This window comes from Oncorhynchus mykiss, chromosome 5 (genome assembly GCF_013265735.2).
Source record: "Oncorhynchus mykiss isolate Arlee chromosome 5, USDA_OmykA_1.1, whole genome shotgun sequence".
In the NCBI taxonomy this organism is placed as follows: domain Eukaryota; kingdom Metazoa; phylum Chordata; class Actinopteri; order Salmoniformes; family Salmonidae; genus Oncorhynchus; species Oncorhynchus mykiss.
The window spans coordinates 78,907,114-78,932,987 of record NC_048569.1 but is presented as its reverse complement, the minus strand read 5'-3'; the positions used below and the strand labels follow the sequence as shown (position 1 = coordinate 78,932,987).

General features: G+C 42.2%; 1 protein-coding gene across 21 annotated transcripts in view; it reads right to left on the bottom strand.

The window, feature by feature from the left end:
* The window catches only part of ptprfa (protein tyrosine phosphatase receptor type Fa), a 399,275-nt gene that overhangs the window by 108,669 nt on the left and 264,732 nt on the right, over positions 1–25,874 (bottom strand). For 9 of the 21 annotated variants that reach the window (XM_036978457.1, XM_036978456.1, XM_036978463.1 and 6 more), the window contains 9 exons: positions 25,293–25,403; positions 19,945–19,956; positions 12,366–12,635; positions 9,572–9,717; positions 9,093–9,334; positions 8,658–8,851; positions 7,910–8,043; positions 7,393–7,537; positions 1,600–1,905 (listed from right to left, as the gene is read on the bottom strand). In XM_036978457.1, coding sequence (XP_036834352.1) covers positions 1,600–1,905; positions 7,393–7,537; positions 7,910–8,043; positions 8,658–8,851; positions 9,093–9,334; positions 9,572–9,717; positions 12,366–12,635; positions 19,945–19,956; positions 25,293–25,403 — 1,560 coding nt within the window. The remainder of the gene's footprint in view (positions 1–1,599; positions 1,906–7,392; positions 7,538–7,909; positions 8,044–8,657; positions 8,852–9,092; positions 9,335–9,571; positions 9,718–12,365; positions 12,636–19,944; positions 19,957–25,292; positions 25,404–25,874) is intronic. The other 12 variants (XM_036978471.1, XM_036978475.1, XM_036978472.1 and 9 more) reach the window with 3 other exon arrangements.

Genomic DNA, 25,874 nt, shown 5'->3' with positions numbered 1-25,874 from the left:
GTAGTAACAGTAGTAGTAGTAACAGTAGTAGTAGTAGTAGTAGTAGTAGTAGTAGTAGTAGTAGTAACAGTAGTAGTAGTAGTAGTAGTAGTAGTAACAGTAGTAGTAGTAGTAGTAGTAACAGTAGTAGTAGTAGTAACAGTAGTAGTAGTAACAGTAGTAGTAGTAGTAGTAGTGGTAGTAGTAACAGTAGTAGTAGTAACAGTAGTAGTAGTAGTAGTAGTAACAGCAGTAGTAGTAGTAACAGTAGTAGTAGTAGTAACAGTAGTAGTAGTAACAGTAGTAGTAGTAGTAGTAGTAGTAGTTGTAGTAGTAGTAGTAGTAGTAGTAGTAGTAGTAGTAGTAGTAGTTGTAACAGTAGTAGTAACAGTAGTAGTAACAGTAGAAGTAGCAGTGGTAGTAACAGTAGTTGTAACAGCAGTAATAACAGTAGCGGCAGTAGTAGTAGTAGTAACAGTAGAAGTAGTAGTAGTAGTAGTAACAGTAGTAGTAGTAATAGTAGTAACAGCAGTAATAACAGTAGCGGCAGTGGTAGTGGTAACAGTAGTGGTAACAGTAGAAGTAGTAGTAGTAGTAGTAGCAGTAGTAGTAACAGTAGTAGTAACAGCAGTAATAACAGTAGCGGCAGTAGTAGTAGTAGCAGTAGTGGTAACAGTAGTGGTAACAGTAGTAGTAGTAGTAGTGGTAACAGCAGTAATAACAGTAGTGACAGTGGTAACAGTAGTGGTAACAGTAGTAGTAGTAGTAGTAGTAGTAACAGCAGTAATAACAGTAGTGGTAGTGGTAACAGTAGTGGTAACAGTAGTGGTAGCAGTAGTGGTAACAGTAGAAGTAGCAGTAGTAGTAGTAGTAGTAGTAGCAGTAGTAGTAACAGTAGTAGTAGCAGCAGTAATAACAGTAGCGGCAGTAGTAGTAGTAGCAGTAGTGGTAACAGTAGTAGTAACAGTAGTGGTAACAGTAGTAGTAGTAGTAGTAGCAGTAGTAGTTGTAGTAACAGTAGTAGTAACAGCAGTAATAACAGTAGCGGCAGTAGTAGTAGTAGCAGTAGTGGTAACAGTAGTGGTAACAGTAGTAGTAGTAGTAGTAGTAACAGCAGTAATAACAGTAGCGGCAGTGGTAGTGGTAACAGTAGTGGTAACAGTAGTGGTAGCAGTAGTAGTAGCAGTAGTAGTAGTAGTAGTAGTAGCAGTAGTAGTAACAGTAGTAGTAGCAGCAGTAATAACAGTAGCGGCAGTAGTAGTAGTAGTAGCAGTAGTGGTAACAGTAGTAGTAACAGTAGTGGTAACAGTAGTAGTAGTAGTAGTAGCAGTAGTAGTAGTAGTAACAGTAGTAGTAACAGCAGTAACAGTAGAAGTAACAGTAGTGGCAGTAGTAGTAGTAGTAGTAGCAGTAGTAATAACAGTAGCAGGGCTGGTTTAGTGCTAGGAAAGTAGTCTCCAGCCTGACCACATCAGAGAGGAGCAGAGAGGCCAAACAGAGGCAGAGACAGGCCAGGGGACAGCAGCAGCAGTAGTAGAGACCCAGAACCAAGCTGGGTTAGTGCCAGAAGTGCTTCCCTAGGGAAGGAAGCCCCAGTCTGGGACCCAACAATGGACGTACCATCCTCCTTGGTCCTGATCCTGACCGCGGGGCTCTCTGGGCCTGGGCCTACGTCCGTGTGAGCCCTGACCCACACCTGGTACTCTGTCCACTTCTCCAGGCCCTCCAGGATATAACTAGAAACATCTGCCCTGATGCCCGACACCTTGTGGCGCTCCAGGTCCTCGCCGGTGGCGGCCTGGTAGGCCAGAGAGTAGCGGACGATGTCCCCATGGCGGCTGGCTGCAGGGGGTGCCACCCAACTCACCTTGATGCTGGTGGAGCTGAGGCTCAGAAGGTGCACCTCCTGGGGCGGGGCTGAGGGGGCTGGAGGAAAGGGGGGACACATGGAGGTGGTTGGGGGGTCAAGCAGGAGAGATGGGAGAGGGAATACCACCCTATTCCCTCTGTAGCGCACTACTTTTGACAGTGCACTACTGTATAGGGAATAGGGTGCCATTTGGGATGAACTACAGGCCTTCTGGACTGGGAGGAAGAGCTCCATATACTGTAGTCTGTAACTCCTTACCAATGTGTTTTAGAGTAATCATGTGTAAGGCAGTCTGAAATTTGTTTCTAAATTAGCTATTGTAGGTGTGTAGTTTCTAAATGAGCTATAGTAGGTGTGCAGTTTCTAAATGAGCTATAGTAGGTGTGTAGTTTCTAAATGAGTTATAGTAGGTGTGTAGTTTCTAAATGAGTTATAGTAGGTGTGCAGTTTCTAAATGAGTTTTAGTAGGTGTGCAGTTTCTAAATTAGTTTTAGTAGGTGTGTAGTTTCTAAATGAGTTATAGTAGGTGTGTAGTTTCTAAATGAGTTATAGTAGGTGTGCAGTTTCTAAATGAGTTATAGTAGGTGTGCAGTTTCTAAATGAGTTTTAGTAGGTGTGTAGTTTCTAAATGAGCTATTGTAGGTGTGTAGTTTCTAAATGAGTTTTAGTAGGTGTGTAGTTTCTAAATTAGCTATAGTAGGTGTGTAGTTTCTAAATGAGTTATAGTAGGTGTGCAGTTTCTAAATGAGTTTTAGTAGGTGTGTAGTTTCTAAATGAGTTATAGTAGGTGTGTAGTTTCTAAATGAGTTATAGTAGGTGTGCAGTTTCTAAATGAGTTTTAGTAGGTGTGCAGTTTCTAAATGAGTTATAGTAGGTGTGCAGTTTCTAAATGAGTTTTAGTAGGTGTGTAGTTTCTAAATGAGTTATAGTAGGTGTGCAGTTTCTAAATGAGTTATAGTGGGTGTGCAGTTTCTAAATGAGTTTTAGTAGGTGTGTAGTTTCTAAATGAGTTATAGTAGGTGTGTAGTTTCTAAATGAGCTATAGTAGGTGTGCAGTTTCTAAATGAGCTATAGTAGGTGTGTAGTTTCTAAATGAGCTATAGTAGGTGTGTAGTTTCTAAATGAGTTTTAGTAGGTGTGCAGTTTCTAAATGAGTTATAGTAGGTGTGCAGTTTCTAAATGAGTTTTAGTAGGTGTGTAGCTTCTAAATTAGCTATTGTAGGTGTGTAGTTTCTAAATGAGTTTTAGTAGGTGTGTAGTTTCTAAATTAGCTATAGTAGGTGTGCAGTTTCTAAATGAGTTTTAGTAGGTGTGCAGTTTCTAAATGAGTTATAGTAGGTGTGCAGTTTCTAAATGAGTTTTAGTAGGTGTGTAGTTTCTAAATGAGTTATAGTAGGTGTGCAGTTTCTAAATGAGTTATAGTGGGTGTGCAGTTTCTAAATGAGTTTTAGTAGGTGTGTAGTTTCTAAATGAGTTATAGTAGGTGTGTAGTTTCTAAATGAGCTATAGTAGGTGTGCAGTTTCTAAATGAGCTATAGTAGGTGTGTAGTTTCTAAATGAGCTATAGTAGGTGTGTAGTTTCTAAATGAGTTTTAGTAGGTGTGCAGTTTCTAAATGAGTTATAGTAGGTGTGCAGTTTCTAAATGAGTTTTAGTAGGTGTGTAGTTTCTAAATTAGCTATTGTAGGTGTGTAGTTTCTAAATGAGTTTTAGTAGGTGTGTAGTTTCTAAATTAGCTATAGTAGGTGTGTAGTTTCTAAATGAGTTATAGTAGGTGTGCAGTTTGTAAATGAGTTATAGTAGGTGTATAGGGGTTATGCTTCTACTAAAGATGTTTATTTTATTGTATAGTCTCTCACAATTCTCCACAGTGCAGAAGAAAAATAAAATACTTCAAATGCAAAACAGGACACAATAAAAATGAAAAACAACTAAATGCATAAACAACACACAATATGAGCAAAATACATGTTCCAGAATATCACAACCCAGTATGAACAAGGGGAAGGTAGTGGGTGGGTGAGGGATACTGAGGCACCACTGTGTAGAAAAGAACCTTTAACATGCCTGCTTGTGATTTGGCAGCCAGAGCAGTGAGGAAGCAGGACACAATATGCCTTCAATATAAGTCATGTTTGGTTGGTTGGTGTTAAAAGGCTCATCCTTGACAGGCCATTCCTTCCTTTAGAATACAGACACCCAAGTGATTAACAGAGTTCAAATACAGATAAAGACAGAAAAAACAGAGCATGTGTCTTAAACGACACCCTATTCCATATGGGCCCTGGGCAAAAGAAGTGCACTATATAGGGAACAGGGTGCCATTTGGGAAGCAACAGAGTAATTCCCTGCTGTTCAGCTGAACCTTTATGTGTATATTCATGAGGGAGTAGATGAGAGTTAGAGAGTCGATGTGTGGGAGACAGAATTGAACAGATATGTTTCAAACAGGTACGGAGTTGTAAGAAACACAAAAAGATAGAGAGAAGCAGAGAGATATATAGCTATAAAAGAATGCAAATAACAGATAAAGGGCCAGACAGATCATATGACATGGTGAATGGAGGAGTGAGAATATTGAGGACAGATATAGTGATAGAATTGTGAAAGTGATTTGGAGAAGCAAGGGGAATAGAGCAGAAAGCGTGAAAGAGCAGCCCTGCTGGACTCTTTGCCGTGGCAGCACCTTTCTTGAAATGGCGACTCAGTGGCTCTGTGTGTCAGTGAGCAGGCAGATAAGAGACTGACTTCAGAGAGAGGGAGCGAGAGAGAGAGAGGGAGGCCTCATTTTAGGGACCTCTGTTCCTATGGGAACCAAAGCCCTGTATAGTGTTTGGGTCTGTCCTAAATTGCACCCTGTTTAGAAGACTCATTTTGACCAGGGTCCATTGAAGTAGTGCACTAAATAGGGTGTCATTTGGGACACAGATGGCTCTCCCCTTTCCACACAGGAAGGCTTTCACAGCTGACAAGTAAAACAAATGGCCAAGAATAAGCTCTGATTCCTTTGGCAAACCTGTCATAAATATTTCAGCTTCCAACCTCTAGATCTCCTGGAGAGACCATGCTCCGTGCTGTGAGGGGAGCAGAGAGGAGGCTGAGGTAGCGACAATAGCAGAGGTGTGGCGGAGGGGTCTGGTCATGTGCTAAAAACTCGATTAAGGGGGAGCTGTTCAGCGTTATTAGCGTCGGTTAGGTGACAGTGATTGTGTTGGTGGTTGCCGAGGCCATACATAAACGTATAGTACAGTACGGTGCCATGTTTCATTATAAACTATAATAACAAATGATGGTGACATTTATGATGCCACCGTGCCTTCTGTGCAGCAGTCTGTTTTAGGTTGCTGGGTTCTGCATCACAATGGAAATGAGCATGTTTTGTATCTATATACTTAGTGGAATGTGACGCACTGGATTTATCATACTATTTGTCAAAATGTGCAATGGCCGATGGGCTGTGGTTTGTTATCGACTGACTACAAATAGGGACAAGGAATGTTCCTCACATTGCTGGCATTTACAGTGCCTGCAGAAAGTATTCATACCACTTGACGTATTCCACATTGTGTTGTGTTACAGCCTGAATTCAAAATAGATTACACATATTTTTTCCCTCACCCATACACAATACCCCATAATAACAAAAATAACACATTTATTGAAAATGAAATACAGAAATATCTCATTTACATAAGTATTGACACCCCTGAGTCAATAAATGTTAGAATCACCTTTGGCAGCGTCTTTCTGAGCCTCTAAGAACTTTGCACACTGGGATTGTACAATATTTGTAAATTATTATTTAAATTCTTCAAGCTCTGTCAAGTTGGATGTTGATCATTGGTAGACAGCCATTATCAAGAGTTGCCATAGATATTCAAGCCAATTGAAGTCAAAACTGTAACTAGGCCACTCATGAACATTCAATGGCGTCTTGATAAGCAACTCCAGTGTATATTTGGCCTTGTGTTTCAGGTTATTGGCCTGCTGAAAGGTGAATTTGTCTCCCAGTGTTTGTTGGAAAGCAGACTGAACCAGGTGTTCCTCAATGATGCAGCCACAATCATGCTTGAATATATGAAGAGTGGTACTAAGTGATGTGTTGTGTTTGATTTGCCCCAAAAATAACGCTTTGGATTCAGAAAATAAAATACATTTCTTAGCCACATTTTTTGCAGTTTTACTTTAGTGCCTTGTTGCAAACAGGATGCATGTTTTGGAATATTTGTATTCTGTACAGGCTTCCTTCTTTTCACTCTATTTAGGTTAGTATTGTGGAGTAACTACAATGTTTTTGATCCATCCTCAGTTTTCTTCTAGCCATTAAAATCTATAACTGTTTTAAAGTCACTCTTTACCTCACCACAGTTTCCTTCCTCTCCGGCAACTGAGTTAGGAAGGACACCTGTATCTTTGTATTGACTGGGTGTTTTGATACACAATCCAAAGTGTAATTAATAAATTCACCATGCTCGAAGGAATATTCAATGTCTGCTTTTCAAAATTAATTTTTACCCATCTACCAAGAGGTGCCCTTTTTTGCGAGGCATTGGAAAACCTCCCTGGTCTTTGTGGTTGAATCTGTGTTTGAAATTCACTGCTTGACTGAGGGACCTTACATATAATTGCATGTGTGGGTTACAGATATGAGGTTGTCATTAAAAAATCATGTTAAACACTATTATTGCACACAGTGAGCTCATGCAACTTATTATGTGACTTGTTAAGCACATTTTTACTCCTTAACTTATTTGCCATAACAAAGGGGAATACTTATTGACTCAAGACTTTTGAGCTTTTCATTTTTTATCAATTAGTAAACATTTCTACAAACATAATTCCACTTTGACATTATGGGGTATTGTGTGTAGGCCAGTGACACAAAAGTTCAATTTAATACATTTTAAATTCAGTCTGTAAAAGTGGTAAAAAAGTGTATACACTTTACATACTAATGCGAAATTCCTGCTCTTCGAAAACTTCTCACAAAAACAAGCGAATCTCCGTGAAATGTCCACAAACCACTGAGCGCATTATTTTCAAAGTGTTCCTTTAAGATCAGGTGGGTTAGAGGTGCAGGCTTTAAAAGATGACCAGTCTTCTTCCTGTGGTAAGTGGGTAAAAGAGTCAGTGCTTTATCTGGTAAGTGCCAAAAGAGGAGGACATTTTCACAGATTCTTACTGCTCTGGCCTCAATTCACAAGCTATGTAGAAGTCAAAGACCCATACTTTAGCATGCTTTCAAAATAAAGAAAAACACAATAACTCAACTAACAACTGACCGCAAAATATGACCTACCTTTATGACCTACCTTTATGACCTACCTTTATGACCTACCTTTATGACCTACCTTTATGACCTACCTTTATGACCTACCTTTATGACCTACCTTTATGACCTACCTTTTTCCCACCTGGACTCCGCAGAAGAAGAAAAGGCATTGGGGTGTGGACCAAAAACAGCCCCTATTGTCCAACACAAAGTCCAGCTCCAAGTAAAGAGAACGGTAAGTTTGGGTCAGGGAGTTGGGGTACAGTACTTACTGGACTGGGCAGTCCTGGCCTCGATGGGTTGGGTAAAGACGCCCAGGCCCATTTCAGAACGAGCAGCCAGGGAGAACATGTAGAGGGTGTCTGGCTTCAGACCCTCCACAGCATAGGACCCCGCTGGAAGGAAGGTCACATGGAGCTGAGGGAGAAAATAGGCAGAAGAGACGTTAGTAAAAGTCTCGGAATCCAGGAGCCAAAAACAAATCTTGTGTGCACTAGCTAGCTACTCTATTCATGTTAATGCCTGTCACCAGAGAGTATTCAAAAAGCACAATGAGAAAAGTAGATATTGTAATCCCCAAAGTGAATATGTACCACGTTCACATAAAAAGATACACATAGTAGGAATTACTTATTGGATCCTAGCTTGCATTTGCAACTCCTGATAGACAACAAACAGAGTAAAGGATAACAGAAACATCTATGATTTTCCGTCGTCCTTCGAGACAGATAATGCAATGCGTCTACTCCATGAATATTGTTATCAGTTAGGATATTATCGGCCATTTACCTTGTTGCCAGAGTTAGCCTCCCAATACATCAGTTCATACTTGGTGATCTGGTCCTGGACAGGCCACAGCCACGACAGCATGATGCGGGTGTCCAACTCTGCCTCGGCGTTGAAACTAGATGGCTGGGCTGGTACTACAGGCAGAGAGAAAAGCGAGATGAAACACTGCTCTCAGAATACATAGGGGTTACATCCTTATTCTCCTAAAGCATGCGCTCCTCCCCATCTATTTAAAAGCATCGGAATATCTTACACCAGTTATTTTCTTCCCACAAAGGGAAGTGCACACTTTAGACAGACGGGTAAAGAATTGGGACAAAGTGAATCATATAGACTATTGTAGAGTCTGTAGACATGCTGTGAGACACAGGTGCTGTGCTTTTACTCTGTTATGGAGCTGACACAGCGGTTTCACAAATATCAGAAATATACAGAACACTTTCACAAGTGGCTACAATATACCTTTAAAATCTAGAGTAAGTCTACAGTACAGAGGAAGCCATTTCCGATGAGCGTGTCTGCACTACAAACTATTCTAGGGCACTTCATCGCTTCATCACTTTTCTTCTCAGAGGTGTCAGAAGAGGAGGAAACTGTGGAGTAGACATGATCTACGTTGTACTTTGAGGACACAGTAGATAATGTCCTTGTGGATGTGTGATATTCACTCAGTGAAAAGTGAAACCTCTATTAGGGAGACTTACATGCCACCACCTAGGTAGTGTACTACTTAAGAGTGTCCGCTCACCTCCCTGCTGGGTCTTGACCTGCAGTACATCAGAGGGAGGTCCGTCCCCTACAGAGGTGAACCCCAGCACCCTGAGGCTGTAGGTGATATCAGTGGTCAGCCCTGAGATGGTGGTTAGTCTGCTGTCGTCAGTGTTGTGTTTCTGCCAGCCACTCAGTGGGGCTCTGAGGTCCGAGCTGTAGTACACCCGGTACCTGAGGAGAGGGTTAGCAAATCAATCCATCATCATCAAGGTTTAGAAAATGAACCAAAAAATATACACATATTTGGCAAAGCATCAGACAAAAAGACATGTTATATAACCTAGGTGTATGAAATGTGTACATGCTTTATGAAGCATATAGGACTTATAAAGGGTTTATGAAGGCTTCAATAATATTGCTCAGTGGGTTAGAGCATGGTCAGGGGGTATTATATATTAATATAATATCTTACCCTCTGATCTGTCCATTAGGCTCCTCAGGCGGCTCCCATTGGACCAGCATGGTGGAGGCGCTGAGCATGCGAGCCTGTACAGCTAGCGGTGGAGAGGATGGAGCCTGCTCACTGGTCCTGGTGTCCACGAGGCTGCTAGGAGGGCCACGCCCGATGTTGTTCAGCGCCATGACGCGGAACTCGTACTCGGAGTAGGGGCTGAGGCCTCCAATGCTGTAGCGCGTGGTGGCTACCCCATCCACCTAAAATAGAATGATAATATGACATATGATAATTCAGCAGACTTTTATCCAAAGTGACTTACAGAACTGTCAACATTGATCCTGACACATATATTTAGCATTTGTGGCCTACGCAGGAATAGAACCCACAACCATGTGGGAATTGAAATCACAACCATGTGGTAATCGAACCCACAGCCTTGGTGTTGCTAGCCCCATACTCTAACCCACTGATCCACTGGAATCATTGGACCGTACCTCCTGGAAGCTGTTGTCAGAGACCTTGGCCCGGTACTGGATGACGTAGTAGGACACGGGCTCAGGGTTCCCAGAGTCCCAGGTCAGGGTGACGCTGGTGGCTGTGGTCTCCGTCACGATCAGGGAGGTGGGGGGCTTGGGCAAGGCTGTCAGACAGACCAGGGGGAGGGAGAGTAATACACAGTTCATGGAAGATTACAACAGCAAATGATACATTTCTGTTTTAATGGACAATAAAGTATACTATTCTATTGCATTGTATTCTACTCTATTCTCTTGCTTTTCTATTCTATTTTATTCCATTCTATTCTACCATCCTTCGTCCAGTCCTGCTAACAGAATACTATATATAAAGGCCTTAAATAGGTTGAAAGTGCTCTATCTCACTAATGCAGGCCCAGAGCTGTGAGCAGCAACAAGAGTGAAAAGAGCGAGAAGGACAGCACTCACATCCTATCAGTCAATCACTATTCAGAAGCCTGTCTCTTTCAGTCCCTCACCTGTCACTGGAGGGGCCAAGCCAGCCATGTTCATTATCTCTCAAAGCAAAGTCTCTCACCCAGTGTGACACCCACTCTGCCTATTCACAGGCAAAACACCAACCATTCAGAACACACTCTCACTCTCTCGCTCGCTCTGAATAGAAAGCCTATTCTCTCCTTCTCTGCTATCTAGGGCAAAACTTTCTCCTTCAATTAACCTGAGAGTCTTGAATAGCGAGATGAATAGAGTAATGTGTATTTTCTATTTTCATTTTATTTATATATTGATCCAAAAAAAACTCAGGGCTTGAGGCTTCCCTTTGGCAAAATAGAAAATGTGTTCAATGTGAGGTAAAGGAGTATCAATACAAAATTATAATATTAAGACTCTAAAGATACTGAAGAATAGTTGGTGTTAGTCTGATATAAATAACCCAAATAGAAAGTAGACTCAACCAGACTGACTCAATGTAAAATGGAGTGAAATGAATGGAAGTTATCTGGCTGGGTTTGTGCTAGGATTTCTTGTGGTGTTTTTCAATTATTTGACATTCTATGGAATTGCAAAGTGACAAATTACATAACATATAAGAGTATAATATAATACTATTGTGTTCTACACTGGCATAGCGTTTGAGTTTGAAACACAAGATGTACATCCTCACGGTAATGGTAATGTACACGCTCTCCCAGGTTTTCCTATTTCCATCGCAAATGGAAAGAGCATCATTGTAATACAATTTTGGCTGAAAATGGTTGCTAAATCACTTTTGTGTTGTATATGATAGTACCACTGTCAGAGTCCAAATGGATCTGCTAAAGTAAGAGGCGTTGGAGTGTAAAACCGGGAGAACAGCTCGCCTTGCAGACGTCAGATGGGCATTAGCAACCGAGAGGTATTAGAGCAAGAGAACAACCTCATACAGCTGCAGCGCCTGACTCCCGACGCCTTTCTCCACATCTGCAATTACTGGCTCCATCTCAAATAGCACCCTATTCCCTATATAATGCACTACTTTCTGACCAGGGCCTATGGGGCTCTGATCCAAAGTAGTGCACTGTGTAAGGAATAGGGTGCCATTTTGGACGAAGGCATTATTATTATTTTTTTGAACAATGTGAAACCTCTAAAGTATTACTCTGAGTGCTGAGTGATGTTAAGATAGATGACGTTAGATGACGTTAGGGCCTTTTATGCAGAATACCTATCATAAGTAGGAGTCTCTACAGGAGAGAGAGCCTCTACCAACACTGTGAGCTAATTTGGGGAGTTTTTGGATACGTGTTTATGTATTTCCCTTAGCGTATTATTTGCTTTTTGATATTCATATTGTGTTTGTTTAGTATTGCCATATGACCCCACTCATTCTCAAAGTCAGCAGTGAAGAAGTGGACTTCGCTCTGTTCAAATCTCATCTTTCATAAAACGAATTGAGATTCTCTCTAATAACTCTAGTGAATTAACGATTGATTAGACTAATAGGTATTGAAGCATCACAAATACTCACACTGATATTATGTGTTGTTTTAGTGAGTGCACATAACAATTCCTAGGAGAATGAACTGACTTAATTTTCTCTCCATATTTCATGGCTGCTCAACTCACCTCAGAGAAAATGAGAGATAATATGATCACGTATTTTGTTTTCAAGCATTTCACATGTAACTAACAAAGTCATTTATTACCAATTATATTTGGAATCATTAGCCTATAGCTAAGCCCCTTATTTCAAAAATGTACATAATAGATACAGTGAGTAGGCCTATTTCCTGAAAGCACGATCACTTTGTAATGGGAAAGTGAACTCGAGATGCTTTGCTAGCCACAGTAGTTTGTCATCGTTGGTTTTTCCGGAAAGAAAAATCTCAGCCATGTTGAATTATTGATGAGAATATTAATGCATGCACTGTCATCTGGTGTCTGAGGGATTAGTCATTTAAATATGACCCCTTTACCAGACTCTCTCTGAGACGTACAGACAGATGACTGGTGACAAGAAACAAAGACTTCTGTAGCAAAACTTAAAATACAATTTGAGCTATAGCTTACTAAGATTTGATAGTGCAGTCTAAGACATAGAGATACATACTGTACCTAAAATGTCTATCTTATATTCGTCTTCACTTTAAAATATCTCAGATGGATGTTGATCTGGATCTAGATCCATCTGTTAATTTTGGATGTTGACATATTGATCTTAAATGAGGGCTACTTTTCTAGATATCCAACTTAGCTAACTCACTGCATCCCAGGCACAACAAACAGTCAAAATCCCAAACAACCTCTCTCACACTTTTCCCAACCCTCTCACCTTTGACAGTGATCTGCGCGGTGGTCTCGATCATGCCGAGTGACGATATCGCTACACAGCTGTAGTTGGCAGACTGGAGGATGTTGGTGACCTCCAACACGTTCCTCCCAATGGGCATCTCTTCCTCCTTGGTCAGCTCTTCTACTCCCATCATCCACTTGACGTAGGGCATGGGCGCTCCCACTGCCACACACGTCAGGTTCACGCTGCCACCCGGCATCACCTCATGGTTGGTGGGCGGGATGGAGAACCGGGGTGGCACGCGGCGCACTGCAGGTGGAGAGCAGAGGAGGGTGAGTGGGCAAGGAACTGGAGGTTTGATGGGGGACAATGCATGGGCGGCTGGGATAGCCTGATACCTTGATAGTCAGGCCTGGCTGTCGCTGTATGCTGTTCTCTGGGACAATAGAGGCATAAGGCAACCCTGCTATAGTTAGTTAGGGGCGGAAACTTCAGCCAAATCATGTACTACATATATCTATTACGCAACTGTGAAACAGGTCTTTCCTCCCCTTTCATGTTATATTTGGGGAAAAAAGGCCAAGGGCTAAAGCTGGATTTCTCACGAGTGCATTTGGATTTCCTGCTTTGATATGTGGGTTAAGACGCATCTGGAGATAGATACTGCTGCTGCTAGTCTAACGCTTCCCTGCCATATTCAGAGTTACCTAGCTAACTACCACTCGTTCTGTCTCTAAGTGCGAGTGAATAGAACAGGCTTCTCCATTGTTATCTCCCATACAGCGTTAGAAATCCCGTTAAGTGCTGGGAAGTACAGCTCATTACATCTGACTTAATGCTGCAATGCTACTCTGTATGCATTAAACATACATAGCTCAATGGCATAGCAGATAAAGTGCTCACACACCCCTTGAAAGGGAAGGCTAAGAATGGTCACGAAATGTGACTTACAAAGTATCATTTAAGCGCAAATTGTGAATATTCCGGCTGTGAGGGGTTTAGATGGTGGCTTACGGTCTTTTCACCGGGTAGAAGGGGAGAACTACATGCTGTGTCAGATAAACAGGGAGAGATGTAGAGGTTTATGACAGATCTGACCTGCATCCCAAATGGCACCCTGTTCGCTATTTAGTACACCACTTTTGATCAGAGCCCTGTTCAAAATGTGTGCACTACATAAGGAATAGGGTGCCATTTGGGACAGATCCTTAGGCTTTCACACTGAATAACGTTTTCACTTTGCACTGGCTGACAACTTAAATGAAACACAGCAGGGTATAGCTAGTGTTGAATAATTTGGGAGCGCTACTTCTTTGAACAAAGAAACTGAAAGAGGATTCTATGCACATAATGTCTTTCTTTGGCTCAATCACGTACACTATTTAAGTTAATTAGTTACAACCAAGTGAATAATAACTTAGAGAAATTAAAGTTCAGTATTTGCATGAGCTCAGTCAGTCATTCAATAAGTGAGACAAGAGAGGAGATCTTGAGAGAGAACATATTGGTGGTGTTGGAGGCCGTCCTCTCTGTAAATACAAGCGCTGCATTGTCTATCAGCTGGGACCGGATGGGAGGAGAAAAGAAGGACGGGAGGGAACCATAAGGGTCTGTGATACAGATGGTTGACATTAACACGGATTCCCACGGAGACTGGCCTTGCCTGAGAACGTGACGAGGCGGACAGAGGGAACGACAGAGGGTGGAAGAAGGTGAGGAGGAGAGGAGAGAGAGAGATAAAAAAAAATAGATAGAGAGGTAGTGAGACGAGGGGAGAGGGCTGGCTCTAGGCGTTTAACGTTTTAGAGTGATCTCAGGTCAAAATCTCAGAAAGAGGAAACTTTTTAAAAGTCGCGTTGCAAAACTTTTAGATGTATCAGGGTGCCACTACTGCCAATTTCATATTTACGACTGTATTTCTGTTGCTATAACCTCACAGAGCGGAGGTTGTAAATCATCCTGCAGGTGAAGCACAGCAAGCAGCCAAAACCAGGCCTTGACGTTTCAATTCTCAATTGATCTCCCAACACACACAGATCTGCAGGAACTCGCATTAAGTCACCCGCAAAACTATCCCCTTTCAGACAGCGCTGAGACTCTTGATCATCAGTAAGCAGCAGTATGATACTGTCTGAGAATGAGATCTATAAATAACTAACGTTCCCATTTTCATCTCTCTTTGAACAGGAAAGATCCAAGGTTGCAGCAAAACACCCAACCAAATGGCACCCTATCCCTTATATAGTACACTACTTTTAACCTGAGCCCAATGGGTTCTGTTCAAAAGTAGTGCACTATGTAGGGAATAGGGTGCCTTTTGCGATGTAGCCAGAATTTAATTTGGGAAGCGGGAGGAGAACTCTGTAGCAGACCTCTGTTTTGTGTTTGAAGATAAAATAGAGGCAATATTATTCACATCACAACTCTCTTAAAAACGGTGTTTATCATCATGACAAAGAAATGACTTGCTTATTTCCTTACCACAGTAAAATGATGCAGGCAGAGTAGTAATATAGTACTTATTCTAGGGCCCACCAGCCCTGGCTGGCCAGCAGATACATCTCCCCAAACCGGGTTTAAAAACAGGCAGGGGACCAAAATGGTCGTTTTTTTCCTCTAATACAAACAGCTCAGTTTTATGTGACTTGAATGCTGCATGGGGTGTGAGGTGAGGTAGCTATTCCTTTTTCACTCTCTCTCTTCCTCCATCTCTACCCCCCCCCCCATGAAGATAACTACCAACTGTGATGTATTAAGGGTAGCTAAAGCACCTGCTGCTACACTAACACAACATAACAAAATCCCTTTTTCATTAAGCCTATGTCTTCTACTGTATTCACCTTACCTTACCTAAGCCGAGGCTTAGATTGTGTATGAATACAGTGCATTCAGAAAGTATTCAGACCCCTTGACCTTTTCCACATTTTGTTACGTTACAGCCTTATTCTAAAATTGATTAAATCCATTTTTTTCCTCATCAATCTACACAAAAAAAACATAATGACAAAGCCATAACTGGTTATTAGAAATTTTTCAAATGTATAAAAAAATAACAAACGTAAATTCGTATTCAGACACTTTGCTATGAGACTAGAAATTGAGCTCAGGTGCATCCTGTTTCCATTGATCATCCTGTCATCATGTTTCTGCAACTTAATTGGAGTCCACCTGTGGTAAATTAAATTGATTGGGTGTGATTTGGAAAGGCAAACACCTGTCTATATAAGGTCCCACAGTTGACAGTGCATGTCAGAGTAAAAATCAAGCCATGAGGTCGAAGTAATTGTCCATAGAGCTCCGAGACAGGATTGTGTCAAGGAACAGATCTGGGGAAGGGTACCAAAATATTTCAGCAGCATTGAAGGTCCCCAAGAACACAGTGACCTCCATCATTCTTAAATTAAAGAAGTTTGGAACCGCCAAACTGAGCAATCGGGGGAGAAGGGCCTTGGTCAGGGAGGTGACCAAGAACCTGATGGTCACTCTGACAGAGCTCCAGGGTTCCTCTCTGGAGATGCGATAACCTTCCAGAAAGGCAACCTCCTCTGCAGCACTCCACCAATCAGGCCTTTATGGTAGGAGTGGCCGGAGGAGTGGCCAGTTGGAAGCCACTCCTCAGTAAAAGGCATATGACAGTCTGCTTGGAGTTTGCCAAAAGGCACCTAAAGGGCTCTCAGACCATGAGAAACAAGATTCTCTGGTCTGATGAAACCAAGGTTGAACTATTTGGCCTGAATGCCAAGCATCACATCTGGAGGAAACCTGGCACCTTCCCTATGGAGAAGCATTGTGGTGGCAGCTTCATGCTGTGGGGATGTTTTTCAGTGGCAGGGACTTGGAGACTAGTCAGGATCGAGGGAAAGATGAATGGAGCAAAGTAAATAGAAATCCTTGATGAAAACCTACTCCAGAGCGCTCAGGACCTCAGACTGGGGCAAAGGTTCACCATCCAACAGGACAACGACCCTAAGCACACAGCCAAGACAAAGCAGGAGTGACTTCGAGACAAGTCTCTGAATGTCTTTGAGTGGCCCAGCCAGAGCCCCGACTTGAACCCGATCTAACATCTTTAGAGAGACCTGAAAATAGCTGTGCAGCAACGCTCCCCATCCAACCTGACAGAGCTTGAGATGTTCTGCAGAGAAGAATGGGAGAAACTCCCCAAATACAGGTGTGCCAAGCATGTAGTGTCATACCCAAGAAGATTCGAGGCTGTAATCGTTGCCAAAGGTGCTTCAACAAAGTACTGAGCAAAGGGTCTGAATATTTCTGTACATGTGATATCAGTTTGAATTTTTTTTACATACATAAGCAAAAATGTAGAATAAAATGTTTTTGTTTTGTCATTATGGGGTATTGTGAATAGATTGATGAGGGAAAAAAAACATTGAATCAATTTTAGAATAAGGCTGTAACGTATCAAAATGTGGAAAGAGTCAAGGGGTCTGAATACTTTCCGAATGCACTGTATGTGTGAGTGCATGCATAGATGGGTGCCATGTGCACAATCTATGTATGCACCAAACCTTAAATAAAGTCTGAGTGTGATTTATTCAAGTCACGAAAACACTGAGATTTTGAGATGTATACATCTATTCCTCTGTAATCAATTTGAGGCCAATGGTCGAGTGACTCAGAGCTTTTCAGAGGAAATGCACCAATGTGTTAGATTGGAGTCTGCAAGGTGTCAAAGTGACATGCTGGGCAGCGCAGGGCATAGAAGGAGGAATTAGAGCAAGCCAACATTAGTCACTGTGTACATTATTAGAAGGATGAGGAGGTTGGAGGTTACCCATGGATATGGAAAATGGTCACAAAATGGTTAGTGTTGATTTGCTGACCGAGTGAGTGACTCAGAAAGGTTATAACAAGGGGTTATCTCGATTATTATTGGCTATGGAGGCGGTGGTACAGGTCAAAGGATAAAGGTCACCAGAAAGTGTTGGAGGAAAATAACTAATGTCATCCTCCATGCAGTAGAAGGGAGCAGGAGAACGCCATGGGGTTTAGTCACTGGTTTCACAGGAAGCAGTTTTAGTATCAGAGGAAGTAGTATCAGCAGTAGCAACATGAGAAGCTGGCAGTTATAATGCAGACACACTCTTATCTTCATTGGCATGCCACAGAGAGAGAGGGGGAGAGAAGGGAGGAGGGAAGGAAGGATTTGGGATTGGAAGCAGAGTCCTGATAAAGAAAAGGTAAGGATTTGGAGCTGAGGGCGGTAGGGGGTGGAGGGTGTGGGGGGGTGGAAGCACAATCGTTGTTGTACACACATTTTTGGCACACAGATATTGTCAAGCAAGGCATGCAGCAGCCCAGGCACAAGGCAAACAAAGCATCAAGCACATTACTAGCTAGCTACATAGCAGCAACGATCATGATGCCATGCTTGAGTGATCACACAAAATGGTCCTATAATAAACAATAACACAACTATCCCTGTTGTAATTTACAGACCAACTCAAAGTCCTTGTCTAATCGATGCCAGTAAAACTATTCGACTTCAGTTTGCCTGCCTGCGGAGGTACTGCCAAGACCACACTGTATTGACTAAAATGGGATTCTACTGACCTGCTGTACAACAAGTAAACAAAACAAACAACATTAAAAAGTCATCTGGTTACAAGATGAGCTCCAAGTCAAGAGGTTCTAGTCCATTCTTTATACTCTGTGCTAGGATCTAGGAGCATTGGTCTACCAACATCTTACATAGAAGAGAGAACAAACATTTCTCACCAAACAGTCTCTTCAATACTATGGGTTATGGCTTTGGAAACTCGGACAGAAACATTGACATGGGAATGCACTTTGACATGGGAATGCATTATGCAAGCATAATGGTCAATTAGATGTGTAACACACAATGCAAACATGAATGTGTACTGGTATACAGTACAACATCTTGTATATCATACATTACATGGACTGAATATTTCTCTATTCTGACCAATTGTCTTCTGACAAAGCTACAAGCATCCAGAAAGCTACTTCTGTCATCTGTTTGGAGCAGATAGAATGGAGAGTTGAGATTCCTAGCTAACTGAACTGGGAAAAGAATATATTGGCAATGAGAGGAGGCAGAGAAAGAGATGACAGCATCTCCTGCAGCTCCTTCTCTATCAATGAAAGTAACTTCGTAAGTATTTATGAATAATACAAAGGAGAGGAATGAGTTGGTTATCTATCCAAAATATAGTCCTTTATTAGAGAAAAGGCATTAGACTGCCTGGGATTATTAGGAGGTAAATTGTTAGCACGGACCTCAATTTTGGAAAGTGCCTAGCTGATGTGTGAGTTGGCAGGAGGGTCGGGTGGCTGAGATGGTTCTTATCTACCTCCCCTACAGAGAGACAGCTCCTCAGCTCAGCTTTAAGCTTGAAAAGACAGACTAGAAAAAAATATGGCAAAACACACTGGGTCCTTCAAATAAAGAAAAAAAAACATATTTAAAGAATAATGATCCTCCTCTCCGCCTTAGTCTCTCCGTCACCCTGTTTTTCTCTGCTCTCACTGTTCTGTGAACTAAATCTAGAAGCCCAAATTGAATACTGATTCCAAAATAAACAATCAAAGCTGATTTAGCCCGTTTAAACACTTGAAAACTCTGAAGGCTTTTCCCAGTTAACCAGAATTACACAACACGGTCTCCTAAATAGGTTACGCGTTCCAGAGTGGTTCGGAAAAAGGCAAATATTGAAATATGAACTTTTATGTAAATAGTTCTGATCTCTTAAGCTTCATGCAACATTCTTATATGTGTTCCCTGACCCCAGTATAAATACCATTAGCCAATGAGAAACCACACGGCTGGTGTCAAAATAATACAAGACCTGACCGTTCCATCACTCAGAGCCCACACGCTCCTCATTTTCAAGATATCATAAACAATGGATATAGGCTTTCTACTGATAGCCTATTGTTACTCCCTAGATGAGAAAGAAATCCACATCCAACCCCTATTCATTCAGCATTGAGTGGGTATCTTAGATAGGGCAAAGTCAAGGTATGATCCTTATGTCTCTGTATTCTCTAAGATTGTATGGTGAAGAGCTATGCTACCAGCTGATGTAGGTGGATGAGAGGTAACAGAAGGTGAGCGGTGCATTCAGCTAGATTAGTGAGAGCCTGTGGGCAGCAGAGATATGAGGGCTCAGGCCCCATGAGGTTCTGGCCAAAAGTAGTGCACTATATAGGGACTAGGGTGCCAATTTGTACACAACCATGGTTGGACGGATGGTGGGATGGAATAGACACACCCCAGGTGAGGTGAGTAACACCTGAGAACACAGACAAGGTACATACTCAACAGACTGAAGCTAACAGAGAAGAGCCATCCATGCCAGGCATATTCAAAGACATATAACATTGTAGATGGTTGAGGGTGGAGGCAAGCAGCATAGCAGCGGTATGGTTGAGGGGTAGGGACAAGGTAGGAGATGCACATAGGAGGTTCAGGTTGGTAAAGGCAGATAGTATCCTGAGAGGCCCATCAGGCCGGGACGGGCCTTGGCACCCAGCCTGATGCTGTGGGTGCTGCCAGGCTCCAGTCCGCTGACCCTGGGTGCACTGTGGGGTACCGGAGGAGAAGCAGGAAGGTGAAGAGTGAAAAAAAACCAACCTTCTCGTTGATCTGAGAGGATTTGGTGAGGTTTGGATTGTTTTTTGGATGGCGGGTGCGATGATGATGGAGGGAATAAACATAAAAGAGAAAAAGAAAAAACAAGAAGATAAAAAAGAGGAGGAAGAGGAAGAAGAAGAGGAAGAAGAGGAAGACAAGGAGAAACAAAGAGAGTAAAACAGGCAAATAGTTCCGCTTATCCATAAAAGAGAAAGTGAAGAGAACACTATGGAGACAAAAGCCAGTGCATTGATACACACACCCAAAGAACACACACAGCAACATCTCACATACAGTACATACATTAATATAAACCCAACACAACACAACCAAACACACACACACACACACACACACACACACTCCTCCCTTTTCCTGACTACTCTCATGCCCTAAGCCCCTCCCTTCCCATCATGTATTAAGATGGAATTACATAGTCTAAATGGAACACTAGTTCCTAGAAATCACACTAGTTTTGACCAGAGTCAAAAGTAGTGCACTATAAAGAGAATAAGGGTGCCATTTGGGACACAACCAAAGTCTCCCTGGCTGACAAGCGGACTTCATTATGCACACAAAGCTGACAGTGTCCTGCCGGTAGCTAAGTCAGGCCACATTTACTCTGCTCATTGACTCCTTCTTAGCAGAGCCACTAAGGAGAGAAAGAGAGGCTGGGTGTGAATACAAACATCACTGACGTCACTGACTCTGAACTAGTCATACACTCAGTCAGAGACTCACACACAAAATGGCCTGACCACAGAGGTATACACTGACCCAGAGCTTTACACTGACCACAGAGCTATACACTGACCACAGAGCTATACACTGACCACAGAGCTATACACTGACCACAGAGCTAAACACTGACCACAGAGCTATACACTGACCACAGAGCTAAACACTGACCACAGAGCTATACACTGACCACAGAGCTATACACTGACCACAGAGCTAAACACTGGCCACAGAGCTATACACTGACCACAGAGCTATACACTGACCACAGAGCTATACACTGACCACAGAGCTATACACTGACCACAGAGCTAAACACTGACCACAGAGCTATACACTGACCACAGAGCTATACACTGACCACAGAGCTAAACACTGACCACAGAGCTATACACTGACCACAGAGCTATACACTGACCACAGAGCTATACACTGACCACAGAGCTAAACACTGACCACAGAGCTATACACTGACCACAGAGCTATACACTGACCACAGAGCTATACACTGACCACAGAGCTAAACACTGACCACAGAGCTATACACTGACCACAGAGCTATACACTGACCACAGAGCTATACACTGACCACAGAGCTATACACTGGCAACAGATACAGCTCTGTGCATCATTCACTCAATATACAGGCAATGGCCTGTTAACACCTTTGTTTCCTGACAGACATTATCAAATGGGTCACGATGGTGAACCAGTATAGTGATTTCAATGTATCCTATAAATAATGTCCCGTACATTGTGTCATATGTGCACAATCGTATTCCTACGTAAGCAGAGTATTGTATAGTGTATCTAAAGATGATATGCTTTATAGATGTAGTTCCTTTGTTTTAAAGACTGTTTCTAACCTTGCATACACACACACACACACACACATACACAACACGCACACACACAACGCGCACACAACGCGCACAAGGACAGACAGACAGACAGACACACAGGAAAAAAAAGAACACAAAAAATGTCACACACAAACACGTTTCAGAGAAACTCAGAAAACCCCAAGGCACTTGAAACCTTGAGTGAAACGAAGGCAAACCACATACAGACATGAGAAAGCACACAGACAATGGTAGACTTCTTTTTCATAGCAGGATAAGCATTTGTGAAATGAACGCTCCCATATACAGTCTGTGTATATGATACAAGAACACCGGTGATCAGAAAGAAAAAGCTGAGAGAGACAGACAGTATAAAAGGAAGTAGTACAGATTTAGAAGAGAGAGAAGAAAACCATCCCTCTTCACACACACACACACACACACACACACACACACACACACACACACACACACACACACACACTATTTCAGGCATCAGAATGTGCAAAGGAAATGACAACCCTGGTAAAGTAGAGCACACACCTGGAGAGACAGAAGTTAGACCCGTTCAGACAGGAACACATTGTACAGATACAGAAACGAGTAAGAAAACAACACACAGGAAAAAGCCTAGTAGTCTTGACCTTAATGACTTCAGTTGTAGGTTTAGTAGAATGATATTTCAGCACAGCGTATAAAGTTTATTTTTCTCAAATTATTCAACAATAAAGTAAAACTCCATGGCAACGCATAATGGACTGAGGGATTTCAGTGAAAAATACTCCTATAGAATATGCAGAATTTTTTCACAGTGTAAGGAACACTTAAAAATACTATTTGCGTTCTCAAAGGCAATTTCTCTCTCCAGGGTGAGATGTAATCTGCTCTCACACACACATTGCACGCACACATACACATGCACATACTGCAGGATTGTAACATGTGCATGTGCGCACACGCACACACACACAAGCAACCAATTACACAACCTCTTACTCAGTCACAGGGCATGTGCAGGCTGATTACAGACCACTCATACATATATTAAATGCCATTCATCAAACGGACCAATGCTAAATCTGTATTCCCTGCATCTGCACTCCCTCTGCCATGTGGTCCAAGGTATGCGTCCCTAATGAAACCCTCTGGTCAAAAGTAGTGCACTATAGAGGGAATAGAGTGTAGGGGATATGGTGCTATTTGGGACGTAACCCAGATCAAAAGGGGAGCGCAGCAGGATATAATCTCCTCTATATGTATTTTATATGAGTTTTCTTATCACTTCCTTATCACTGAATGGGTCATGTATGTAATCTGGGCAGGTTAGCGTTTGTCGTCATGAATCTTGTTCTGAAGGCAGCTCTGCAGAGTGGTCACTAGTTAGCACAGCCACAAAGTCATACAATTTTATACATAACCTTAACCTTAACCACATAGCTAACCCTAATGAACCCTAATGCTTAACTGTAACCTTAAATTAAGACCAAAAATAACATTTTTTATGAATTTTTACAATAAATACAATTCTGACTTTGCAGCGGGCCTATTTAAGGGGAAGTCGATCAGTTCTGCCTCCAGGACAAGACTCATGAAAATAAATGTCAACCTGCATAATCTCGGGGAATTAACGAGCCGGGCTGAATGAGGAGGTTTTCAGGGCTGTGTACAGTACGATTTCACGTTCTGGAACACTCGATTGTATGGAAACGGTACTGAATGACCAGTTGAAAAACGGGGAGTGATTGGGTTGTGGGTTGGGGAATGCTGTCAGCATGGCCACTGCCCTTCAAACACGTAAACACATTGCTTCAAGCCACACCTCACCACACCCACCAAACGGGAGAAAACGTACCTCAAAGTCTGTTCAAGAACTTACAAGGATGTTTTGTGGAAATGTGTCGTTCATTACAAACTGTTCCACAATGCAGCAAACATTCAAGCGAATGGGATGCATGTCAGGTTTCCACATCCATAGGATGTTTCCTGTCTGTATGTTGGAGGTCAATCAGGGGACAATTTACCCAGAAGGCATCTGCTGCAATGCAGGGTAGGACTGCTGCTTTTATGCTGTGGTATAGATGTGTCAGAACCTGAATAATTACACGTTTTTGGTAGTGAAGTTATCTGAAGTATTAGATGGAGGGAACATTATAACATTGCCTTAAGAATTATAACTCTGCAAGGAAAACATATTATCCTACTGGAAGATAGTTAACATTTAATTTGAAGAACAAAGTAATTTATGTGATGCCATGAATTAAGACTTGATTAAGACACTAATTAAGAAATATGAAGAAATATTTATGGTATGGAAATGGATAAATGGTAATCTACAACCAATATTGATATATCAGAATGGTCTCAGTAACATCAGGTGTGAATAACTTAATTATTTGTCCTTAAGGAACCTTTTCAATGTGTTCGCAATGAGCACTGTTGAAAGCCTATAGGAGTGTCCAAAACATGTAAAAGTGAGGTCATATGGAATCAACTAGAGTTGAAGCATGGGAGTTGCCTTTGAGAAGCTGATATTGGATGGTGGAATAGCGGCTAATTGAATTATTTGCAGCCAAAACGTCCTCTCTAAAATACCATGGAGGTTCAGTTTGATTTGATCAGCCCTGTTCACTTTGTACTAGGAGAACACAGACTGGCAGTGCACAATTTAGGGAATAGGGTGCCATTTGAGAGGCAACCATAGAATTAATATCTTGTTGATCTGGGAATTTCCTCCTCTTATGATAACAGTAACCATCCAGGTGTCTATTGACCTTGTTTGTATTCCTTCAAGACTGCACATGTACCACCAGCCTATAATAACTCCCTCCACTTCACCAAGCTTGCGTCCCAAATGGCACCCTATACCTATATAGAGCACTGCCTTTGACCAGAGCCCTATGACCACTAGTCAAAAGTAATCCACTTTATAGGGAATATGGTGGCATTTAGGATGCAACCCAAGACAATGTGGTGAAACCACACCTGACCTCCCATTCACCTCTTAAGAGTCAAAACATCCTGTTTCAACTCCTGTGAGGTGAATGGGTTCAAATACCCTAATAACAGGAGACAGTTATTAAAAGTATGCAATCTTCCAGGAGAGAATAAAATGAAAAAAGAAATAAAAAATACCCCCCACAGAGAACAGACAAAACATTTACAGAACAAGAACAGACACAACAGGCATCAACAGTTTAGCCTGAGACTTTCACTGAATGGTTGGCTGGTTCACTGGTTGGTTGACTGGTTTAGTGACTAGTTGACTGGTTAACAGACCAGTTGACTGGTTAGATGCTCTATTATTCAAGTGAAGAAGTAGTTGGTTGACTTGACAGTTTCTAGTCAGGTAGTGATTTGAATATATCCATGTGGAGAATTTGTATAGCTAAACGGGACTCGCTGTGGAGAATAATGGGTAAGTTACCAGTTAGTGTAAGCAGGACCAGCTAACCTCCTGCATTTCAACACATTTTGCCATGAAAGAGAAACGGGACGTTTTATACTGCGATTCTTCACATTGTGCTATCATATGCTATCTGGGGGGCCCCCGACCCTAGCCCTGCATGCCCGTTTGGTAATCCGGCCCTGAGTGTAAACTAACCCCACTCAACTGTTGTGTAGCTGTGGAGTGGGTTAGCTTACACTAGCCTTTACCACTTGACCAGCGAGCACTGTGGGAAGTGATAGAATAGAACAGACATAGGTGGTTGGATGGGTGGATGATGCCCACTGTTAGCAGAAACCTGCTCACCCAGGCAGGGTACTTACCTCTCACGTAGAGATTAGCCGGAGCCGAGTAGCGGGTCCCGGCGCTGTTGACCGCCACACACTCGTACTTGCCCTGGTCGGACTCTTCACTGTTCTCTATCTGGAGAGCTCCTGAAGAGAGAGGACAGACTGTCAAGGCTCAGAGTCCACTCAGACGGATAGAATGGGATACAACGTCTGTGTCTCAAATGGCACTCTACTCCCTACACAGTGCACTACTTTTGACCAGAGCCTTATGGGCTTTGGTCAAAAGTAGTGCACTATGTAGGGAACAGGGTGCCATTTGGGACACATACACATACTGATATGTGTGTTCAGACATATACATGAATTCAAACTCACCCATCCGCACACACACCTGTTTTGCCTAAACAAAAACAGAAATAACCAAGCCCACGTGTCATACATGTACAGTGTACTGTATATCAAAACAAGCAACGTTTTGACAACAAGCCCATCCAGCAGACAGATATTTTGGCAACATTGAGAAAGACCAAAGCACAGAGGACATGAGGCTTCCTATAAGGGACCTATATTCTACAGGAATGATGCAGTAGTATTTTACATGAAATACCCATATGT